The 23,779-nt window shown below is 39.0% G+C and overlaps 1 protein-coding gene across 4 annotated transcripts in view; it reads right to left on the reverse strand.

Annotated features, from left to right (window-relative positions):
• IGF1 (insulin like growth factor 1) overlaps positions 1–23,779 on the reverse strand; it is a 78,332-nt gene that overhangs the window by 54,247 nt on the left and 306 nt on the right. For 2 of the 4 annotated variants that reach the window (XM_017516833.2, XM_037734263.1), the window contains exons 1-2: positions 23,750–23,779; positions 18,914–19,070 (exon numbers count right to left, since the gene is read on the reverse strand). The exon at positions 23,750–23,779 is cut by the window's right edge. In XM_017516833.2, the coding sequence (XP_017372322.1) occupies positions 18,914–19,070; positions 23,750–23,779 (187 nt within the window). Of the gene's footprint in view, positions 1–18,913; positions 19,071–21,482; positions 21,672–21,926; positions 22,182–23,749 lie in introns of those variants that run through there. The other 2 variants (XM_017516841.2, XM_037734270.1) reach the window with 2 other exon arrangements.

Here is a 23,779-nt window from a genome sequence, read left to right on the forward strand (position 1 = left end):
AACCCATTTTCAACTTCAGGATGTACTCTAGCCCAGCCCTCCCTCAATTCTAACAACACTTCACTCAAATTACCTCTAGAAACTGGTAACGGGTCCTGATTTTCTAAGAATTTTGTGGCAATTCCATAGGTATTATCTTAGCGTATACTAAAAAAAAGCCACTTTTGGTAGGCAGGCAGGGCTGACTGTACCCATTTCACAAGGGAGAAAATTGCCTGACAGAACCCAGCTAACTAGCAAATTCAAGGCTTTTCAGGGTGTCCAGGTCTCCTAACCTCATATTCAGAACTGTTTTTGCATACCCAATGTTGTCGTGCTGATAGCAAAACAAATATTATTCAAATATACCCAGACATTCACAGTTGGATTTCTGCTTAATTTATTAAGCAAACTCTGTTTTGAGGAATCCTTGTGCTAAAAGAAAAGCAAGCAACAGTGTCCATGCTATCTGCATCAAATCCTGCCTGGGCTGGGGGATACAGAGGATAAGATGGGAGGGGAACCTCATGACTCCAGGTAGAATTCTTATGCATCATTGAACTTGAGTTGGAAAGACTGGCCTGGCAGCTGTACAAAAGGAGGGCTTTTTTCATAAGCGTTTCATCAACTCAAAGTCAAAGCAGCTTGTTTGCCCAGTATTTCTGGCCTCTCATGCATACCTCTACCTAGCCAAGGACCCGGGAAGACAGAGAGTACATGAAGGTGACAAATTCCACCTTACTTTTAAACATTAGTAGACAATTTAACAAGACTGTATATACAGACAGAAGGATGAAATTTTTTTGTATTCTTTTGAAAATTCAGTAAACATATTTTGAAATCTGCCATATCCAGAAAGAATATGAGAAAAGTGCTATTTTTATACCTTATTACTTACTTTAATTATGTAGGTTTATGATTATTATTCTGACAAATAGGTAAGAGTTGTTTTCTTAACCAGATTGAAGGTAATCTTAAAGCAAATTTGTATGTTACCCTTTGGGAGTGTGATATGTGTTATGAACATGAGTTTTCTGCTATGGCTTTTTTGTTTCAGCTTCCTCTCGGTTTCTAACACTACTCTAGGTACACAGTTATCCATAAAACATTGCTGAATTTAATTACACTTAGAAAGGGTGACCTTCTTCCTCTTGGTCAATACTTTGCAACAGGCCGTTCCAGTCAAACTTCACTAAGTTGGATCCATTTCTGGTGCCTGAGATGTGACTCTATCATCTTGTAACTTATGGACAATCCTCTGCAGGGCAAACAGGAATGTGAGCCCCTTTCTAGATACTCAGAAACTTTAGAAATGGACACTTTTAAATGCAGCACACGGAGCTCTTTCTGTTTCATTTTTTCCAGGGTATTTGTGTTCTACTTGGCGTTGACTTAATTCATTATTTCAGCTGGGCCCCCAGGAATAGACTGGCTCCTTCAATTCTAACACAAGTTGAGCATACTCAAGGATTTTCTGATGCTCCTCATGAGGTAGCAATAGTGTTTTAATCTGGAAATCACAGCCAGCTTCCAGCAAAAAGGATCATGTTCTATTTACCTAAATTCCCTCAGTAGTTTCCTTTAGATACAGCATTTCTCACTCTATACTTGAAAATACTGAAAAGTCCATGGAGGCCTTCCAACTCAGCCATGTCTACATTTCAAATGAGTTACTGCCTTCTTAAGGGCACATATAATTAATCTAGGCCTGTAAGCCCAAAGAAAAATGAATAACAATGAATTCCATGCAGACACGGACAGTACAGTGTATGAGGGAGTCAGCGGGATCTTAAAGAGATCAATAAAACATAGCCCTCACCTTGGTGGAGCTTATAGTTAAGCAGATGGTAGGAACACTGACCAAAAACCCACAAAGTGCTGTAAGAGTAATGCTATTACTTCTCTCCCTCAGAGGAAAGAGGGTTGACAGCTGGTAGAAGATTTTACAGAGGAGGCGACACTTGAGGGAAGAACAGAGGAAAGTCCAGGAAAATAAAATAGGTGGTAAGAGGTCACATAGGTTGGATGTTAAAATATGTAGGGGGCATTTGTAAGCTCAGCGAGCCAAATGAGTCAATGTCCCAATGACTAAAGCAAATCATGCAGGCAAGTGAAGTGGACCAGAGCAAGGCAATAGAGAGTGGTGGGGGGCTTCGGTAATGCAGAAAGCATGTGTCAATACAAAGGGGAGAGTCATTTAGTACATACTAGCAGATAATTCAAATTTTAGTAAAAACACTGTATTCACCACACAAAAACATTTCTGAGGACTGGATACAACTTACGGACTTCCAGTTTGTGAGCTCTGCTGTAGGGATACCTTAAGAAAGTCAGACAGAAGCCTTCTATAAAATGGCTTACTGTCAAATTGGGGAGTTTGAACTCACTCAATTTACATAGCCATGGATGGTCACTGGATTTTGTTTGGAAAAGGGATAAAGTGATAAGAACTGCTTTAGGAAGATTAAGCTCATGGGTGGGATGGTTGGCCTCAAGCAATCTTCCACACAGTGTGATCATGGAGGAGGCTGTTGCAATAGTTTTGGTGTGTGATGAGGAGGATCTAAGGAGTGATGGGACTGAAAGGATCTTCCAGTAAATTGGTAACAGCTGTTCTGGATCTTGGTGCAAAACAAACTAATGCTACAACTTGTTTTGTCTGAAGGGTTGAGTTGATGGTCTCCACTGTGCTCAGCATTTGGGGTGATTGTGCAACCCATCCATTTCATTGGCTGGGAACCTGGCCTTTCCGGCTTCACAAGGTCACTGGCCCAAAACTCCACTTGCTCTTGAGGAAATATCCCTTTGATAGTCTCTAAATTTTTGAAGGTTTAATTTTTAAAATCTGCCTTCTTCCTTCACCAGAATGACTGATTGTCTTTTAAATTCTAGCTGAGCTGCACTTGCTATGTTTGGAGAGGGCTATAGAGTTCTATAAAGATAAGGTTTGTGTCTTATTTATGTGAACCAGCAGCAGTTAGTCTGATAACTGTGTGATAGCACAAAGGCAACAGATACATCTTGAATGTAATAAAATAGACAGGTGTATAGTTAATATCCAACACGATCTTGCATATTTGGAGCAGGAGTGGTGTAGGTCAGCGCATGCTGAGCCAGATGGGTATATAATGAATAAATTAAGCCTGCAAGGGCACATACCCCACATAAAAGGGTGACCAAAAACTGCCACTCGAGAATGCAGGCTCAGCCATGCTGGATTGCTCAATTTTTTCATAAGAGAAGTTGTTAATCTTTGTTTTCACATATAATCTCTTGATTTTTATAATTTCAAATTTAAAACAAATATATATCGGGTGGACCAAACAAAACATGTCTGTGTGCTAGATGAAGGTAGGGTGGGAGTGGAAACATTTTGTGACATTGCTGTAGGATATAAATTCCATGTGCATAGCGCTGTGCTTTACTCATTTATTTCATTGTCAGTGTTTGGCTAATCGGAAGGCACTCAATAGATGGTGTGGACTGGGATACTGTAGGGTAGAAATATTCCCATCTGACTTAAGCCTGCAGTTGTAAGATTGGTATTTCATGGGTCCTCCCATAAAGAAACCTCTTTGAAAGGATGGCTTCATTCTCCCTTGGGTATTGCTAAGCACAGAGCAGGTGCCCCACTGATGATTCTACAATTAAATTGGGAAGAGATATAATTTTACTTCCATGAATTTTACTAAAGCACCCAGCGAAAGGAATGAGAGAATGCTAACAAAGAAACAAACAATAATCTCCATATCCAGCCAGATTTCTTAAGGGATTTTAGAGATTTTCATGAATAACAGTAAATATTCATTCTAGAAAAGCTCTTAGAGATTATTTTGTTGACGTTCATTCAATGAGTAGAGTGCAATGAGTCACAGATATCACTGTATTAAAATAATGTGCATTAAATCTAAGCAAATCAAATATATAATTTTGGTATAAGTCCAATGCTACCTTACCCAAGTCAAGAATATAGTCAAGAAATGACATGTTCTTAAAGTTCAAGTAAAATATGTGTGAAAAAAAATGTGAAAACTGTATTAGTAACTTTTTTTACCTGCCAAATTGGGAAGATAGATCACGATTATCACATTTCAAAGGTGAAATGTTTTGTTTCATTTACATATCATTGTTTCAGTGGCAACAGTCTTTGAGACCCAGAGGACTAATAATCAAATTTACCAAGTTCTGAGTAAATCCAAGATTTTCTACCTCTTCAATCCAAAGCCTGCCCCTTTTTTCTATTGCCATTTCAAGCAGTACAAGTTATAGAAACTGGTCCTCTCTCACTTTACCTCCTCTCTGTGGGACAAAGTCCTTTTGAAGAAGCACACCCTTCAGATATCAAGGCCTTCATTACTGACCTTCATTAATAGGCTCAGGCTAGGGACTTGAGCTTTAGAATGACCCTCGTGAAGGTTGGAAGCCAGCTGTATCTCTAAAAAGAGTTTTAAAGTTTACACTTCACTTTCTGATAGGTGACCAAAATAGACTTTTCTTACCTTAAAACCATTTCTCTAAAATCCCAGTGCGAACCCTAATGGAACTAATTAACTCAGACCCATAAGAAATAATATTAGAACCTGGCTGAGCATAACAAAGGATGAAATTTGATATGAGTAAAATACAAATTTGTCTACTTAATGAAATTAGTTTTTTTTTTTTAAAGCACTGTCGCTTGGCTGTTCTTGAAAACTGTAACTATTGAAAAAGAAATTGGCAACATCTTAAGGACTGGAGCTCAGTTCCTGGCCCCAGTGATGGGCTTGGAAATTGCAGCTACAGCAATTAGAAGTTCCAATTTCCAGTTCACAGAAGGTCAGGCCATGGGGTTATCCTTGGAGCAGTCCTATAATTCCTCCAAGGAAAGGTTCCATCAACTTGAGGGAATTTGGACTGAATACACGTGAATCAGCATATATATTGTTAATGGCCACAAGCAGGTTTGACCTCAACATCATTTTTGAAATCTGCAGTGAGAGTTGAGCTCTGATTGTTTTGTATTCTCTCATAAAATGAGAGCCACAAATTCGCAAATACTTATTTCCTGCTATTCTCTAGATGGGGCTTCTCAAACCTTAACATGCATCCAAATCCTGCTGTGTGCTGTTAAAATGCAGGTTTTGATTTAATTGGTTTGGGGTAAGGGCCCCTGATCTGCATTTCTAAAAAACTCTGAGGTTTCTTTGAGTAGCCAGGTTCTATGTCTATGTCTATTCTCACATACTAAGTTTTTTTTGTTGTTGTTTTCTAAGCAACATTGATTCATTCCCCTTAGACAATTTGTTAAACCAATTAGCCCATTGTAAACAAGCAATAAAAGAGGTTGTTTCTTGCCACAAAACACTTGCCCTGGCCATTAATCAAATCTGTTTTTTTCTAAGAGATAGACTTCTCTGTTCTTTATTATTACTGTTATTTTTGATATGTGCATGGGGGAGGGAGATCAAAATCATTTATATTCATTGAAACCAGTCATCCACTGAATGACTTTAAAACACTTCAGAACCAGCCAGAAGTAAGCCTTTCTGTGTCTTTAGCTTACATATCATGATGCTTTTGTACAATGTTACTGAACCCTCATCTGACTTATCTGGTAAGGGAGATTTTCATAATTGCATGCAAAGCACCGATAATCCACAGAAATGCCAGCCAGATTTGTGTCACTAATACCTTTCACAAGTCTTATGATTCATATGGCTCAGGGCCCATAGACTGTTTAACTTCAGGGAAGCCTGAAATGATGCTTATTTTATGTGTGTCATTGATCTTCTCAGAATTCATCCTCAAATATCTGTTCCATACTAGGAGGCAAGGATCAGCAGAAAAGAAGGAATTGTTGGAGAGCCAAAAACATCTCTACATAAAATTGAGAGAGTGGAATTATAAGGTGAATGCAATTAACTGGCAGTTGCATCTATGTTGAAAACATGGGCATTCCTTTCATAGGGAACATTTGCTGTGCTTGACAAACTCACAGTGAAATGGTTGGATCCATAGGAAGGAACATGCTGAAAATGGTTTCAATGTGATCCTGTTTTTCATTCAATGCCATTGATTGAGGGTGTCCAGCCAAAAACAATGAGAAAATGAGCCAACAATAGTCTTCCCCTTTGACCATATTAGATAAAGTTGCAGCTGAAATTTGTTATATGTTTCAGGAATAACAAAGCATCTATATGGAACATATATTTGGCAGTGTGGCAGCTGATGAAACCAGGAAAAATTAGACAAATTATCAATTGCTCACTCCCAAATTACCCCCAAAAGAAATTCGATCCATTTTCAGTAGCTTTGCCTTCAAATTTCTTCATTCCGTGAGTCACCACTGCCTTCTGCCAAGCTAAATATGTCTATGAACGGCTGGAAACTTTAATGGAAAGAAACATAAAACTCAAACTATGTAGGAAAATTTAAGCTTCTTTGTGGAAGACCTTCATGGAAGACTAGCAAGTCAGGAATGTGTGAAGACAGACAACACATTGATAGCTTTTGTTTTGGGCAGCTTCCGAGTTAGCAAGCAATACAACATGCTGGCTTGACCTCAAATGAAAATCAGCTATTTCCTTTATTTCTTTTGTAAGCCTCCAATCCCTCAAACTACTAGGGCTTATTAAGAAACATAGTCCTAGAGTCAGGTTGATCAGATTTAGGATAAAGAGACTTGATGATGTTATCCAATGGATGGTAGAAATTAGGAAGAAAAGATTTCATGAATGGTTAAGAGCTTAAATTTCTAGAAACGATTCTGAGGTATTGCACCAGAAGAATATGACATAGCAGTTCACTTTGAGTTTATGGACTATGGTTGTGGGCATTACCCTCATATGAGTTTACTGAGTGTAAGTTTAAAGGGTGCAGCTGTGCAAAGAGCTCTGGACCAAGTGTGAGGTGACTGAACCATAGCCCTGGCTTTCCTACCAGTAGCTCCGGCTTTTCCGACCAACTTTTGTGACCTCATGCACATCATGTTTTTTCTGGACCTTTGTCCCCTCCTCTGGGAAGTGAGAACACTGGACCAGATTGCTCTATATGGTTCTTTCTAGCTCTCTAATTTTTCAATTCTGCTTTGGCAAACAGAAACCACTTGTAGTGTTCCCTAAGGGCTGGTGCTCCAGCTGTTATTCATACCTTAGCCAGGGATGTAGCAATTGTGCATACCTTCCCTTGCCCACCACTGCTCTTTTTAAGTAACTCAGAAGTAGAGAGGAACTGAGTGGAGGTTACGTTCCCACTTTCATAAGTAGACTTATTGGTGAGGGTCTAGTAGCCTTTGAAAATTACCTGTTGACTAGAATTAGCTTAATCCTGAGCTAGGCATTTTCAGTGCAGCAGCAGTGAAGGGGTCCTAAGAGGTGACATATCAAGCAGACTTGTTGACTTTCTCTCCTGTATCTTCAATCTCAGATCCACAATGATGGCAGTAGCAAAATGAAAGTCAGGGTATATATGCTGGGGACTGGATGAAGGAAATAGCTTTTGGAATGACATTTTTAATATCAAATCAAGAAGTTTTATTAAGTGCTCCACACTAGATGCTTTGAAAAATGCAGTGGTGGTGGGGGAAACTTAAAACTTAGTCTGTGTTCTTCTGAAAAAGCTTAAGATAAAATAGAATGAAAATTTGCAGCAGCAGTAGGCAGTATTTGATTGTGTGGTTCAAAAGTGTAATAACTGCATCAAATGTTGTATCTCTGGGAGCCAGGGGATATGAGGCACCTGGGATAGAAGAACCAATGGTCACTGGTCTATATGGTGATAAAACTCACAATTTTGATTTAATCAAAGCCATGTTCAAACTAAAAACATTTTTTTTTTTTGAGATGGAGTCTCACTCTGCCCCCAGGCTACAGTACAGTGGCATGATTTCAGCTCACTGCAACCTCTGCTTCCCAGGTTCAAGCAATTCTCCTGCCTCAGCCTTCTGAGTAGCTAGGATTACAGGTGTGTACCACCACACCTGGCTAATTTTTGTATTTTAGTAGAAATGGGGTTTCATCATGTTGGCCAGGCTGGTCTCGAACTCTGACCTCATGATCCGCCCACCTCGGCCTCCCAAAGTGCTGGGGTTACAGGTGTGAGCCACCGCGCCTGGACAAAATAAAAAATTAATTCCCCTAAGTCAGGCTGTGATAAGGACACTGTTTGGATGTGCAACTTGAGAGTGCAAAGATACTTTTTCTGATTAGTGAGTACATTTCCTCTGCTGAATGCCGCTTTCTGAGGCTGAGCAGAAATCACCAAAAGCTGACTTGAGAGAACAGAAATCTTTTGCCTATATGTGATATCTCTTAGTGACTACCCAATCACCTCATGGGGAACAAAGTCTTGAAGCAAGCTCAGTGTGGTAAAATGATAGGCCTCATCTCTTTTCTGCTTTTTCTAGTGAGAGGAAATAAATAGTGATACTGAATGAGCATTCGGAAGATCCATTAATTAACTCTTGGGTAGTCTCAATATAAAATGACATGTGAACCGGAGGTAGCAACATGCTTTTCTTTTTAATTAATGAAGTTAAGAAGATATACTGCCAAATTAACTTTTCCAGATTATAATTGTTGCTTAAGGTTTTACAGAATTCAAACCAGTGATCTAATTTCTGGGCCATGATTAGGGATACACGGGAAAAAGCATCCAATTCAATTCATCAATCATGACATATTTGGATGGCACTTTGTTTCCAAAGCCCTTCTATAGCTGAGCCTCAGAACAACTTGGAAGTGTATTCTTATTCCCATTTTTATGATAAACTATGTAAGGCTCAAGGACATTAAGTGACTTCTCCAAGCTCACAGAACTGTTCAGTAGGGAGATGGGTCAGCCCAAATGTGGAACTTATGATTGTTTCTGAGCAATTGAATGACTGTGATAGGACTCAGGAAGGGTACAAGAAAGAAGGAGAAAAATTGTGATCGTTACCTTTGAATCAGTCTTTTTCACTTGCGAGGAATTGAGTTTATTTATTATGTGCCTAATAAGGGAACAGCCACAAATATTAAAGTCAAAGATAACCAGCAGGATGCAGTGGCTCATGCCTATAATCCTCAGTACTAAGAGGCTGAGGCAGGCGGATCATTTGAGGTCAGGAGTTCAAGACCAGCCTGGCCAACATGGCAAAACCCTGTCTCTACTAAAAATACAAAAATTAGCCAGGCGTGGTGGTGCATGCCTGTAATCCCAGCTACTGGGAGGCTGAGGCGGGAGAATCGCTGGAACCTAGTAAGCGGAGGTTGCAGTGAGCCGAGATTGTGCCATTGCACTCTAGCCTGGGCAACAGAGGAAGACTCTGTCTCAAAAAAAGAAAAAAATAACAAAAATATAACCAACTTCTTTTTCATTTGCTCCACGTGGTCACAATTAGACTTCTAAGCATGGGATTCTGCTCTGAACCATTTCCCTCTGCCTTCCTTCTCTTACTAAAATATATGAATTCCATGACTATAAGCAAAAAAGAGAAGGCCTGCAAATGGTTTTAAATAGCCTATAGGAAGAGCTTTTAATTTTCAGAGAAAAGCTTTCAAAATCACAGTGACTCTTCTCATGGCTTGCTCTAGGCAATGGACCATAGACTCCTGGTTAAACAGTGACTGAGAGCTGACGTGTTACTTACACTCATGGTTTTCCAGTCTCTCTAAATGCCTCTCTTTTGGAGATTTGTCTAGTCTAGGAGTCTCAACTGGGGTGTGATTTTGCCCCTGAGGGTACATTTGACAATGTCTGCAAACATTTTTGATGGTAATGACAGGGAGGAAGGGACCACTGGCATCTAGCGAGTAGAGGTCAAGTATGCTGCTAGATATCCTGTAATACACAGGTCATCTCCTTCTCCCAGCAAAAAACAGTCTGGCCCGAAATGTCAATAGTGCTGAGGCTAAAAAGCTCTGTTGCCAATGGCGCTTGGGGAAAGTTGAATGGGGAGTATGAGAATGAAGTAAGATTTTAAAACAGGCTGGGTGTGGTGGCTCATGACTGTAAATCCAGCACTTTAGGAGGCCGAAGCAGGCAGATCACTTGAGCCCAGGAGTTTGAGACCAGCATGGGCAATATGGTGAAACTCCATCTCTACAAAAAGTGCAAAAGTTAGCTGGGTGTGGTGGCATGCACCTATGGTCCCAGCTACTGGGGAGGTTGAGGTGGTGGGAGGATCACTTGAGACTGGAAGGTTGAGGCTGCAGTGAGACTTGTTTGTACCATTGCAGTCTAGCCTGAGCAACAGACTGAGGCTCTGTCTCAAAAAAACAAAAACAAAAATGAAAAAACCCATAGCACTCGGTCTCAGAAAGAGGTTGGGGATAGGCTCAGCAAGCAGCCAGAAGAAAAATCTATAGTGTCCTTAAACCCATTTAATCCAGAATTCTAACTCTTGGTGCTCCCTTCCCCAGTTTTATAGGTAATCAGGAGTTGGCTTTGTGTGGGTTGGCTCACTGCGGACTTTCTAAATTACTTGCCTCTGATGAAAGACCCATTTCATCAGGGTAAATGGCACAGAGGTAGCACCATCTTCCCAGCAACACTCTCAGCATGATGCTATGTCTGACAAATTTTCAAAGTTTAAAAAGGTCCCTCAAACAGCTTTTTAGTACCTCATAAAGACCAGAGATGAAAGAAGAAAACCAGAAGAGATTCGTAGAGTATTTGCTTGGGAGTCTGCAAAAAAATCAGGTGTAAATTTCTTTTGGCTTGGGACAGTCAGTGAAATCTCCAGAAAAAAAAGCTGATCCAACAACTCATCAGACCGTTTCAGATTTTCCGGGAGTGCAGCTTTACTAAGTCATTCCAAAGCAGTTCTACCAAAGTTGACATTGGAGACAGTGACCAAAGAGTCAGAATAGTATAATATACAATAATAGTCTAATTATGAGCTTAAGTGGACTTGGAATGCCCAAAGTACATGTGGAGGCTTTGCACACTATATAGGAGACAGGCAGGGAATCACTTTAGTTTGTACAAATTTCCACAGCAAGGGAACAAAAGTGTTAACCTAAGTCTCAGGTAAATTTGAAAGGAAGGAACCAACAAGATCTATGTTCATTTAGATGAATTTGATTGGATGCTTCTCCTGGTCATTTCAATGTACTAGGTAACTTTGACATAGGCCTAGCTAAATGGGGGAATACTGCCATGGAACCAGAAAACAGAATCACAGTGTCTTCTACTTCTGCCACTAATTAGCTGTGTGACTTTGCCCATGTCACTTCTCTCTGGATTTCAGTGTTTGACTAATTATTATTATAATTTTTATTTACATAAATGTATGGGGTACAAGTGCAATTTTATTACGTGAATAGATTGCATAATATCGACTCGATTATTTTTCAAGGACTTCTAAGTTTGTAGCAATCTTCAATTATATTTTCTTTGAGCAATCAGTTAATTTTAATAGGGAGTGATTACAGAGATGTATACTTAATAATCAGGCTCATGGGTATCTTTCCCCTCCTCTTTTTGACTGCTCTTTTTTTTTTTTTTTTTTTTGATGTGGAAATCCTTATTCCTGCAGAATGCCTGAACATTTAATGCAAAAGGTTTTCATTTAAAAGAGGCTGTGTGGTCTCTGCTGGTTGTACAGTTTCTCTTTGTGTCTGTGCTGCGGCTGATCAAATATTGCAAAGCCATTCGTGACCTTAGGACAAATGCAGAGGGCCACGTGCAAAGGTTCTGGCCAGTTGCAGAAAGCAAAATGCCAGATGTAAAGTAAGTGAAGGGTTTTTCTTGGTATTTAAGGTTCAGTGAAAAATTAAGAGGGGCAGCTATGCTAAGAATGAAAAGCCAGAGCTTGCCAAGTGCTTCTTTAAGTGGCTTTAGCCAATGTGAGACTAAACAATGCATTAAATAGGCATACAACTTACTGCATTTAGGGAATTACTTGTCAAATAACACCTCTTTGCTATGTTTTAATCAATCTCACCTATAGATAAAGACAAACAAAATGCTGTGTTTTTGTTTTCCTTAGTCTAACAGCTAATAAGGCCTGGGGGTTTGAACTTTCCAGGCAACCAAAAGTAATTCTTTGGGATGTAAAAACTTGCCGATTCTCATGGAGAGGTGTAGGATGGAACTCTTCCAAGGGCAGCAGCTCAATGCAAAAATAATTTTTTGCCATCATGAGTTGTCAAAGATGGCTGGCTGAACAAAAGAGCAAAGCAGGCTGTTACTGAGGACAGTGAAACATCTCCTTGGGAGAGACCTTGTGGCTGTTTTCACCGAGTCTGAATCTTTGGTGTGTGCCATAAAACCACAAGGAAGGCTGCTAGAGAGACAAAGTCAGCTCTAATGGAGACCTTGGGCAATGATCACATGACATAAGATGTCTGGTCAATGTATTGGAGGCCTTTGAATTAGCAGAATGCCAAAACTCTCTCCTAGATCCGAAGTGTCTCCCCTACCAGCCATTGAAGACAGGAGATATTTCAATACCAATGGTCTTCAAACAACTGGTTGAGTAATACCAGCAAAGGTGGAGGTCTTCCCTCCCAACCCCTAGCTGCTCCCACATCTCCTTTTATAGTCAAGCTGGGGAAGCTTCTTCCTGTCTGGATTATGTTATCTGTGACCACCTCCCTTTAGCACCACTCTAATAGCACCCCAAGAAAAAGTTTGGTCCATTTAAAGAGCCTTTCTCTTGTAGGTCTTTGAGGAAAACCAATGAAGCAAATAGTTGCAAGTAATAAAGCACTTGAGGTTTGCAGGAAGGGAAGGACTTGAAGTTGGCCAGAGGAGAGGCTCCCCAGATCCTACCGCATATCCTGGTGTACATAGGTGAGTTGCAGTGTTCTGTCTGAATTCCGCCTGGGAAGGCTCTTGAACAGCAGCAGCCTCTAATCAAAGAAGACTTTTCTTGTACTTCCTGAGGAAATTTTTTTTAGCATTACCTAATTTTTCCAGAAGCGAAAATATTTTAGGGTCATTACATAGATATCTCTCTCATGCCTCTTTTCAAAGAAGTGTTCAAAATCAATTTAGTTACCCTGGGATTCTTGGTCTTTATCTCCCAGGAGACTACTGGGAATTTGGAACCATCTTCCTATGCTACACACTTCTTGGAGGCAAGAGAACTTGGCTCTGTTTCTGGAGTCCTTCAGTGGCATTAGTTACAAAACCTTCATGTCTCACATTTCTTGCTTGTCCCATGAAGCAATAATCTTTGCCCACCAAGACTGGGATAAAGACAAAGTGAGAGAGCTGATACAACTGGATTTTGAAAAAGTAAATATATTAGATAAATATAACATTTTTCATGTTATTATTACTAATACTACCTCATAATTCTTACTACTCATAATAAGTTTTTAATCAGCTGGCTCCAAGGAGAGAAAATGAATGTATAATTAATTGGGCAGTTCAGATACCTCAGCATTGGCAATAGATTCTGCAGTTGATCTCAGAAGAAAATAAATAAGTGTAATAGCGAACACATGTGTGGTGCTTACTATGTGCCAGGCAATATTCTAAGTTAACATATTCTAGTCTAATAACTAATTTAATCCTAACACCAACTGTATAAGGCAGGCCCCATTTTACAGATGAGAAAATTGACGAACAAACAGGTTAAGTAACTTGCTCAAGTTCAATCACCAAGTAAGTTGCAGAACTGGGGTTCAAACTTGGGATGTTGGGCAATAGAGGCCATGCCCTTGGTAGTGAACCCTTCACTCACCTGTTTATAACTCTTCATCAAAAAGGAGATGGTCTTGAAGCATGTCAGAAAAAAATGGAAAGCAAAATATTTTCTAATTTTACATCATTTTCTTAGTGGTCCTGTGGTTGCGAAGATTGGTCCTTTATTATTTAAAATAGTGGCAAGAATTTGGGGTCAATATAAAAACTCATTGCTTTTCTTTAACAATATCTGTGGCCTATTAGCTTAGTGGCACTAATGAGGCCAGGGTCATAAGGTCAAACCCCACATATACCAATTAGTTTCAAAGGGAAAATCTTTTCCACAGCTAGTGACTGTATTCCTAACTTTGACCAGCTGTTACACAGATGCACAGCAAGCAGTCTAAGAGATACCAATCAAAGGAGTAAAAATGGTGCAGCTCAAACCCAGCCCCACTCAAAACAATGCTAACAATGGATTAGTGTGATGTCAAATGCCCCAATTTACGCTCTCTTCTTTAATTGAAAAGATAATAGGTTGGGAAGAGGTTTAGAAACCTATAGATTCTTATTTGTTGCCTCTAATTTAATAAAGTGCATCTAAAAATGAATGTACTCACTTGACCTCAAAGCCAGGAGAGTGAGAGAATGTAAAGATAGAAACTGTCAGTGGGTCTATCCTAACAAAGAAAAATGAGACTTTGTTTTCATGAGGCGTGTGCTTCTTTGGCTCCTTGGTCCAAAAGACCCGCATGTTATTGGTCATATCTGAGCTTCTATTCCATCCCCGAGGGGTTGCAATCGGCTTAATGCAAAACAAAGAATCTGGTTCCTCTTACTTTAAGTGGGTGGAATCTCCTATCTCTTGGGACCAACAGAAACTACGTAAATAAGATACAAGAGACTAAATGTTCTTTGGTCACTACTTAAATCCAAGGTTCTTCTTTCTTAAATAGCACCAGAGCTTTGTTAATTACAACCTAGACTATGAGTCTGTTAAAGTTAGAAGAGGTCATTTACTTTAATAAAATTCCCTTGTTTTATGAACAAGAACATCTAGCCCCAGGAAATTTAAATGCCTGCCTAAGTCCTACAGCTAATGAATGACAGGTCTGGGAGCAGTTTTCTGGGCAGTATATATCAAAGGAAACAAGCTTAACTTAATAATAATAACCTAGATCTAAGAAGGTTGTTGCAATCAATAATGATGAAAGTTCATTGTAAAGTTTCACTTAAAGTCCTTACGAAAGAGTCTGTTTTAACACATGAAGAGTGCCATTCGTTTATTCAGACCTATTCTTAATAACTATACATTGGAAATATGTTTTACAAAAGCTATAAATCCTGAATAGTTGCAAGAATCTCCAACTTTCTTTTCTAATTGATTTACTTCTCCTTTTCCCCAGACCACCAAGGTAAAGCATATACAGTTTATTTAAGGGACTGTTTATAGACTCTTAAAACTAAAAAAGACCACAGAAACTCTCTTTCTTTCAGTTGCTCTTAATTGAAACCATTCAAGATGGTTGGTTTTCTGTCAATTTTTTAAGAATCTCCAAGGAGAGAAATTCCACAGGCCCATAGCAGCATGTTAAAATGGTTAATCACCATGGCTGTCAAAAATTATATCTATTGTAAGCTTCACTTCTTTTTCATTTGAAGCTCTTTTTCTCTTGGTGTTTTTCACACAAAAATGAGGTTGTTATGAGCCACCCTTCATACGGGGTCCATCAATCTAGTAAGAAAATAGCTAGCTCCTTCCAAATGTGCTTTCATCTCCATTATGCTACCATTTTTCTCACAGGACTACAAGAACACAAGGCTGGCTGATGGGCTCTCCTATCTTCCCTGTGATGCATAGGGAAGAATCAGTAATTAGCTCTTCATTGGATCTTTCATTTCATAAAATGTCTGGGGAAGCTGCTTTAATTATACATGAACTGTTCCATTTATGATGGGATAATATTCACAAACAGATAATCTAGAAGGCTGCTTCCCCCGTGCTATAGTGGAACTTGGGCTTGAAGGGAAATATGAGCTCATTCACAACATGGGGTAAATCGACACACAGTAAGCATTACAAAACATTTTATTCAGAACATTTCTAATAGAGTTAAAAAACTCTCCTTGTTAAATATTGTGATTGACAAAAATGATAGATATGGAGGCAATTTTCTCTTAGATGTTTGAATTTCAAACTCAAATTAGAAGCTGCCTTCTACTACTAAAAAAATTGTACTTCCAAAATGGATTTGAAGCAGTTTAAAATAAAAGGCACAGCCACAATAAAACTTTGAAAATAAGCATAACGAGAATAATGAGAGTCAACTGACAGTGTATAGAGGTGGGGAAGAGTGCTTTCCTCTAAAACATATTTCAAAGACTGTCTATGCTTAGAGCTGACTTCTCCATACACAGTACATCTCAGGGGATGAAAAGGAAACTAAGTGAAATTTGTTGACAACAGTTAATGCCTGTAAAAATAATTGGCTCAGACACAAAACAGATATCAATGTAGCTTGGGGATGACCAAACTGCAGCAGCTTCTAAGTCATTGTTAGTATATATTTTTTTCAGTTCAACGAAAGAAAAGCAGTTTTATTAAATAACTGGATAACCATGAGATGAGAAGTATTGTCCACAGTACTTGACAACCCTGATGGTTCTTAAGACTAAGATCCCAAACAAGTAATTCCATTCAATTCAATTGAATTCAACTGGATTCACGTCAATTCAATCCTGTCCAACAATCAAATATGGGCAGCTAATATAGCATCCAGGCAATGAGATAGACGCTTGGATTCAAAGGTAAATAAATATGTCCTTTGGCCTCAAGGAGCCCACTGACAAGGTATTATTCTTGGAAGGGTAGACCCTTGTAAGGTGAGACCACAAATGGGACAAAATACTCAGGAAAAACATAAAGGATATAATCTATTCTCCATGGTTATTTTTCTTTTATGACAATAACTTAGTGTATTTTTCTTTTACCACTCAACTAAGCCCCTTGAAGTCAAGGTCAATCTCTCATTCGTTTCTAGGCATCTCATTCATGCCTTGTCCAATGCCTACACATAACAGATCCTCCATCAGTGTTTTAAATTAAATTAAAATAATCTAAATAGACTAACTTCTTTTGGGCAAATAAGATTGTCCAATTGACTAGAATGTTAATGAGAATACTTTTGTGCATGAAGTTATGTTGGACACTTGTGCAGGAGGGTATGTCAGATTCACGTAAGTCACAGAATTTTATAAGGAAAAGCACATGACACACATATTTCAATGACAATACTGACAACAACATATGATTTACAGAACCACTTTCTAGCTAGAGTCATACAGTAAACATCAAGAGTTGCTATATATAACTTTTCCTTTTCAAGTTATTCAGACACAATTTTTAAAAGCTTGCTGAAATTTGATTGTTGCAGTAACAGAATAAGAGAACCTGGAAATTGGTTTCCATTTTAGTTGTCCAATATTCTTAAATATCTGTGCAAACACATATAAATATCATACAGTTACTTAGGAACAATCATTTTTTCCATTCTTATTTTTCATCATTTAATGCAAGCATCATAGGCATAGAAGGATCCAGTTTTCATGCACTGTGCATGGAAATTCTGGAGCATGTCATGTCGAATGCCACAATTCAGTCTGGCACATAACAAAGGACACTTCTAGACTTGGCAATTACTTAGTGAACTGGATCAAAGGAAATTGCAGAAATGGATTATCAAGGCAAAAAAAAAAGTCCTCTTGGGCATAATAAGTGAGAACCACTTTTTCATTTTAAAAAAAATGTGGATCAGTAGCTTCAAATTATGGAATAATTATGACCCACTGTTGGATCATATGAGGTCCCACCGTTATCTTCCACAGGATATTTTAAAGGTAAAACAAGTCTGCTATTGGAAAATCACTCACCCAATACATTCATTCATCCCCTCTGCAACAGAGAACTGGATAGAATTGCTTTATTGCCAGGAAAATAAATGAATTTACTCAATCAAAGCATTGACTATGAGCAAATAGTGGGAATTTGCCTATTCAATAGTAGAAGGAACTTGAGATTCTTTGTCACTAGTGATTTAAAAACTATTTGTTGACGAATCCACTGAAAGTACTGATCACCAATCCCCTCACCAGCCTCTTTCTTCCCATCTCCCTTACTTATCTCCAGATCTGTACACACAGGCCACCCTCTATCCTGCCAGTTATACACATACATACCCCACCAGCCTAGAGAGAGGCTGACATTTGGGAAGAAGATGAGAGAGACTTCAAGTGTGTGAGTCATCACAGAAGCTATTCAGAGCACAGTGGGTAACTGAGGTAAGCTGTCTACATTGGAGTGATATGAACCTTTAAGAATGATTCATGCTCAGTTTCCTGGAACTCTCTAAAACTCCAAAGGATTATACGGAATGAGCATCTGGCTTTAAATCTTTCACTGTCCTATAATATACAGTGAGTTAAATGCATGGAAGCTAGATTCTTTAAGTGAGCAGTTTCCATAGGTATCACTGACTTTTGCTTGTGCTTATTATTTACACAACTTGACTTGGCTGTCTACCTTTTAATGGCTGTTGACTTTCTAATCACCTAAGAGATAAGTGACACTGAGATAAGTGACCCTGTACTTGTCAGAGATCCTTTTCCAGATGGTGATATCACTGAAGGGTCCCAGAGAAGAAATATGCCAATAGAGAGCAATAAGAAAAAATCAAGGTCGATTGGCAAAGAGGGCAAATCGGTATGGCATTTCAGCTTGCATTTAGAGGTAGTCTACGAGCTTGCAAACATGCCTGTAAGTGGAGTTTACCTTCTGTCTGTTCGTGGTGATTTCATATTGAATGGAGACATCTAGGATATGCCCTTTAATATTTTTTTCCAGATCCACATGACTGGAGAGTTCTTACTATTTTACTCCAAATCACATAGCACTTAAAGCAGCCCCACATGGGTTCCGTATGTTTATATGTGCACCCATAGATTTTGAAAACAAAAACATCAATACCTCAGGGTTATTTTGTCCTATCCTTTCACTGAAGGGAATGGAACAGTAAGCGTAGATTATAATAGCTGAAAGAAGGCTTAGGAGGAAGTAGTTAAAGACTAATTGTTAAGGAGGAAAATTCCATCCTAGATCTGCAAAACCTGCCAAAGCCCCACTGAAACACTATGCTTACTTTAAGGTGAGGAATCCTAGAGATCTAGGATGGCTGCCAGACACGGGCAGTCATTCAGTTATTCACACACTCCCTGCTGTTGTAAATCCACAGAGCTGTACACTTTAGACTTGAGCAGCACAGTGAGAGGGAGGGATACTTACTGAAATAAAAGCCCCTTTCTCCACACACGAACTGGAGAGCATCCACCAGCTCAGCCCCACAGAGCGTCTCCGGTCCAGCTGTGGCAGAGCTGGTGAAGGTGAGCAGGCACAGAGCCAGGTAGAAGAGATGCGAGGAGGACATGGTGTGCATCTTCACCTGCCCAAGAAACAGAAGGATGGTCAGGTTTCTTCCTTGGTCCTTGCAAGGGAAGTGGAGTGGGACAGAAGTGCATTGACTCCCATGATTCTATGACTGTCATTAATCAGGACTACCTGGCACAGAGGTGCAATAGAGAACATGGGAACCCAGTGGGAGTCGTGAATGTAGCATGTCTTGACATCCAGTAACCTGTGTTTATTCCCCTGACTACTGTGGATCCTTGGAGAAATTCTCTCTGAACCCCTTCTTTATAGGTTCCTATTTCAATGAATTGAGATAAAATATCTAGAAACATTTACTATGGAAATGAAAGATGCTATTATTACAATGAGATCCCATACCATTCTGAGACCCTGGTAGAACTTTTGAATTATCAAAGGTTAAATTGTGCCCAGTACATATTTGGAACCAACTAAGTTTTGTTAATTTGAAGTCTCTCAATATTGGCCATCCACAGATGGTATATGCATTCATTATTGACCAGAATATTTTTAACCAAACATCATTCCCTATTTTTGACTAAAAAGAATTTACTATGGCCAAAAAAGGCTTTTGACAATACTATATATTATCAAAGGTTTTTTTTTTTCTCTTAACATAAGAAAGAGACAGAGACAGAGAGAGTCAGAGAGAAAGAGAGAGAGAGAGAGAGAGAGAGAGNGTCAGAGAGAAAGAGAGAGAGAGAGAGAGAGAGAGAGAAAGACACACACACACACACACACACACACACACACACACACACACACACTGATTCCTAACCTGGGGAGTATCAGCGGTTGACATAACCACAAATAGAAGAAAAATAACAGAAACAGAAAAAAATATGAGAACCGAAGAATGAAATTGGCTCAAGGAGAAGCCACTTCTTCTGCATTCTAAAACCCCTTGCCTCAAGTCCAATATCAAATCAACATGTGTTGAGAATCCCTTCTGTGTATAGGGCACTGGGCTCAAACCTGCAAAAATCTTTTATTTTTAGTCACAGGAATTCTGGCTTCATCTCTTGGAGGGACTTATGTGTCACTGTATCTATTTTATAGAAAAATATGCCAAGGGCCCCTGGTTGGCATGACTTAGTCAATGGCAGATAGCCAAGCGGCAGCCTTGCCAAAAGCAGCTGTCCTGTGGCTCAAGTCTCTATCCTCACTCTAAGTAGTAGAAGCTATGCTAAGGTGATCATTAAGTTTTCCCATATTGTTACTTATGGCACAAAGATGTGGTAGCTTCTTCCAAGAAACCTCCCAATGTGAGTGGCTCCACTTCTCTCAGATGCATCTACTTTCAGCATCATGGGAAGAGTCACTGACAGGGTGTTAGGTGAGGGGCCCTGTTAAAAGGGTTGTGGAGTTACGCTGGAAATTATCATTATAAAAGGAGGCTTTTATGAACCTCATAGTAGTGGTAGGTGCATTCAAATCCATCATTTTTGGAGAAACAGACTCAGTCATTTATTTTCTGACCACCCTCCTTGCCCTCCATGGACGCTTAATTAAATGGCTCTACCGGTGGCAAAATTTCCCCCATCATTCTAATGAAGATTTCCATTTTTGTAGTCAGACCTTCAGCTCAGCAATTGGAAAAAAAAAAAAAAAAAAGCAAAGAACCCAAACTCCTGTCTCTCATTAACACAATGCAAATATTTAGTTAATTCTTATAAAACATTTGAAGATGAAAAGCGCCCTCTATTTGTAAATCATTATAAATAATGGACATAAAATAGAAGAGGAGGGAAAAGCTCAACAGAACATTTATTGCATTTTTCTCAACAGGATCTCTGCATGGAAATCTTTTACCCTCTACATAGCCCGGGACTGGTAGAAGCAAGTTATCATTCGGTTCTTAATTTTTTTTTTTTTAGTTATAAAATAAGTAATGGGGGCTTTCCTGTTCAATATTTCCAGTAGAAACCTCAACAAATCCAGCCCAACTGGACCTCATGGCCTTTTTCAAAAGAACAAACCTGTGATTGATCTTACAGAGCATATACCCACACTGTAGGAATGGGCCAGTTCTAGAAAGCGTGTTATTCTACCAAATTCTATTTCTCCACCCCACCCTTCTTTGTTGAGTTTATAGCAATGCTGAAGGCTAGGCACCTGCAACTGTAGATGCCTTCAGATTCTTCAGTTTTTGTGAAAGCCAGAGAAAAAAATTCCTCAAGTTATAGCCTCAGTGAATTTCAAACTTCATTAGATGTCAAAACTGTATTTTTAATAGTTCTAGTATAACACGTTTAAGTGCAGCAATACATATAAATCTCTAGAACTTAAGAATTTTAGAGTTTTAAAATAGGTTTTCCTTTTTCTTTCTTTCTTTTTTTTTTTTTTTTTTTTTTTTTTTTTTTTTTTTTTTTTTTTTTTTTTTTTTTTTTTTGCTGAGCTATATTGTCAGATAAATCTCAGTACTTACAGTTCTAGTACAAGACAGAACCTCTGCTGCATTTTCCTTGAGTTTAGGTAATAGTCCAGTATACCCACAGAGAACCAGAGATTTTATCACATTATGTTCCCACAAAGGAAAACAAAACCGAACTTGCTTAGGAGTTAAAAGTGTGAAACAAGTGGCCCCATATGTTCATTATTTCCTTGGCCTTTTATTTTGCCAAACACAAAAGAAATACATGGAGAGAAAGGAAAGATATGATAGAAAAAAAGGGAAGAATCAGAAAGACAAGAGAAAAAAAGAAAAAAATCAGAAAACATTTTCTCAAAAATCATGCACAAACCCAAATTTTGAAAGCCCTTTCTCTTTTTTTAATCTTAAATAAATGGAATATTAATTGATTCCAGATGTCTAGACTACAATGAAAATGCCTATAAAATTTGAGGGCAATAGTCATAAGAAAATACTCACTGTAGGTGTAATCACTTCTGCTTGTTCCAGGTCTTTTACAGCAGGTCAGGGTGGGTATTATGAGACCGATGTGAATAGAAAACTGAGGTCTTAAAACCATGTGCTGCTTTGTGGGTGGGGTTTGTGAAAGCATCTAATTACATTTGGACACCCAGGCAGGTATGCTATGCAGCTGGGCAAACTGCCTTTTGTCCATTCAAACAATGAACAAATTGCACAGCTGGGATTTAAGTTAATCTTTTTACCCCAGTCTAGCCACCTATTTTCATTGTATGCCTGTTGTAGCCGCCCAGATAGTGACCCAAGCTCCAGTCTACTCCCTAACTCCCTTTCCCCGACTCATTCTCTTGGAAATACCTTGAAACTCAGTACAATCAGTTTGTGAGTTCTGCCTCTGGACAGGACAACTTTACTCACTGAATTACCTATGAAAGACCAAGCAGCTCCTTCAAACCACTTTCTGCCTCAAGTACAGAAAAAAGTAACAACTTATTACAAGCTCCACTCCTGAAACGTTCAGCATACAGCGCATGAAAAGTGCATTTGGAGACAATTTTTTTTAACTTGTAATTAACGCAGAGATAACGTTCAACGGCCTCTTTTATGATCGCCTAATTAGGGAGACAAAAACTCCAGGTGCTAGACCACATAGTATGTATGCATAGTGGTGACGTCATTTCTTTGAAAGCAAGGTGGCCTGCCGGTGTTGGCATCTCAGGAACAGCAGAATCAGGTGCCTGACAAGGGTGTACCTTTAACTCCCGGAGCCACTTACTTGACTAGGGAAAGTCCTAGTGGTGAAGTGTTTGAAAGCAGCGGGTGAGTGCTGCACTAAGTGGCAGAGGGATCTTATGAATTGAGCCCTCAGGCAATTGCATCAGTGGAGCCAGTGACAGCAGCTTAAAAGCCCTTGCAAATTGAAAATACCCAAGTCGTGAGGGATATAATATTGCTGAGAATGGAAACTAGAACTACGGCCAGCAATCGGAAATGAGAAGTCGGTGCCCTGACAACGGCAGCCAGATTTACCTAAAGGGACTTCATGACACTGAATATAAAATCAGAGTTTTACAACATAAAACCCCAAGTCCAAACTTTGCCCATGAAAGTCCTCTTCTGAACAGAAAGGTTGGGAAAGCAGCTGTTAGAAAGTTTCTGCTTTCTATATACCGTATGTATTTGTTTAAATTATACAAATATAAAGGGTCAGCAAGAGTTGTCAAGGAGTTCCTCCCTGGAAGAACCAATTACACTTTAACTCTGTGGGCGTAAGTGCAGAGTTCCGAGACCTTCGCTCCAAAGATCACATTTAAAAGCCTTAATATCATCTAAAATATAATCCTTCATATATGGCATGCCTTGTAAATAAAGTCCTGATGAGTTACACACACACACACACACACAGACAGACACACACACACATCACACACACATGCACACAAGCATGGTCTTAAAAATAAAACATCTGCACCTGCAAAAGAAAAAAAAAAATCCCCAAGTTAATATCCACGCTATATAGCCCTTAGCCATAGACAGGATTTAAAGGAATCTTCTATAATGACACCATGGAAGCCCTGCAGAAGTGGAGGATTTAGCATAAGTACCTTGCAATAGTTTCTACTCATACAGATATCTGTGCAAATACATCCATCTCCCCGAGCTATTTTTCAGATTCCACAGAATTGCGTATTCAGCAATTTATAAATAACTCTCAGTTCCAAAACAATGAAAATTTTAAAGTGAATAACAGTTCTAGGCAGAAGCAAACAGTACACAATTTAAATAAAATTCCCCAATGACTTCAAAGAGTAAGAAATATTTACCTTCAAGAAATCACAAAAGCAGCACTTAAA

This window comes from Cebus imitator, unplaced genomic scaffold, assembly GCF_001604975.1.
Source record: "Cebus imitator isolate Cc_AM_T3 unplaced genomic scaffold, Cebus_imitator-1.0 Scaffold18, whole genome shotgun sequence".
Lineage (NCBI taxonomy): Eukaryota > Metazoa > Chordata > Mammalia > Primates > Cebidae > Cebus > Cebus imitator.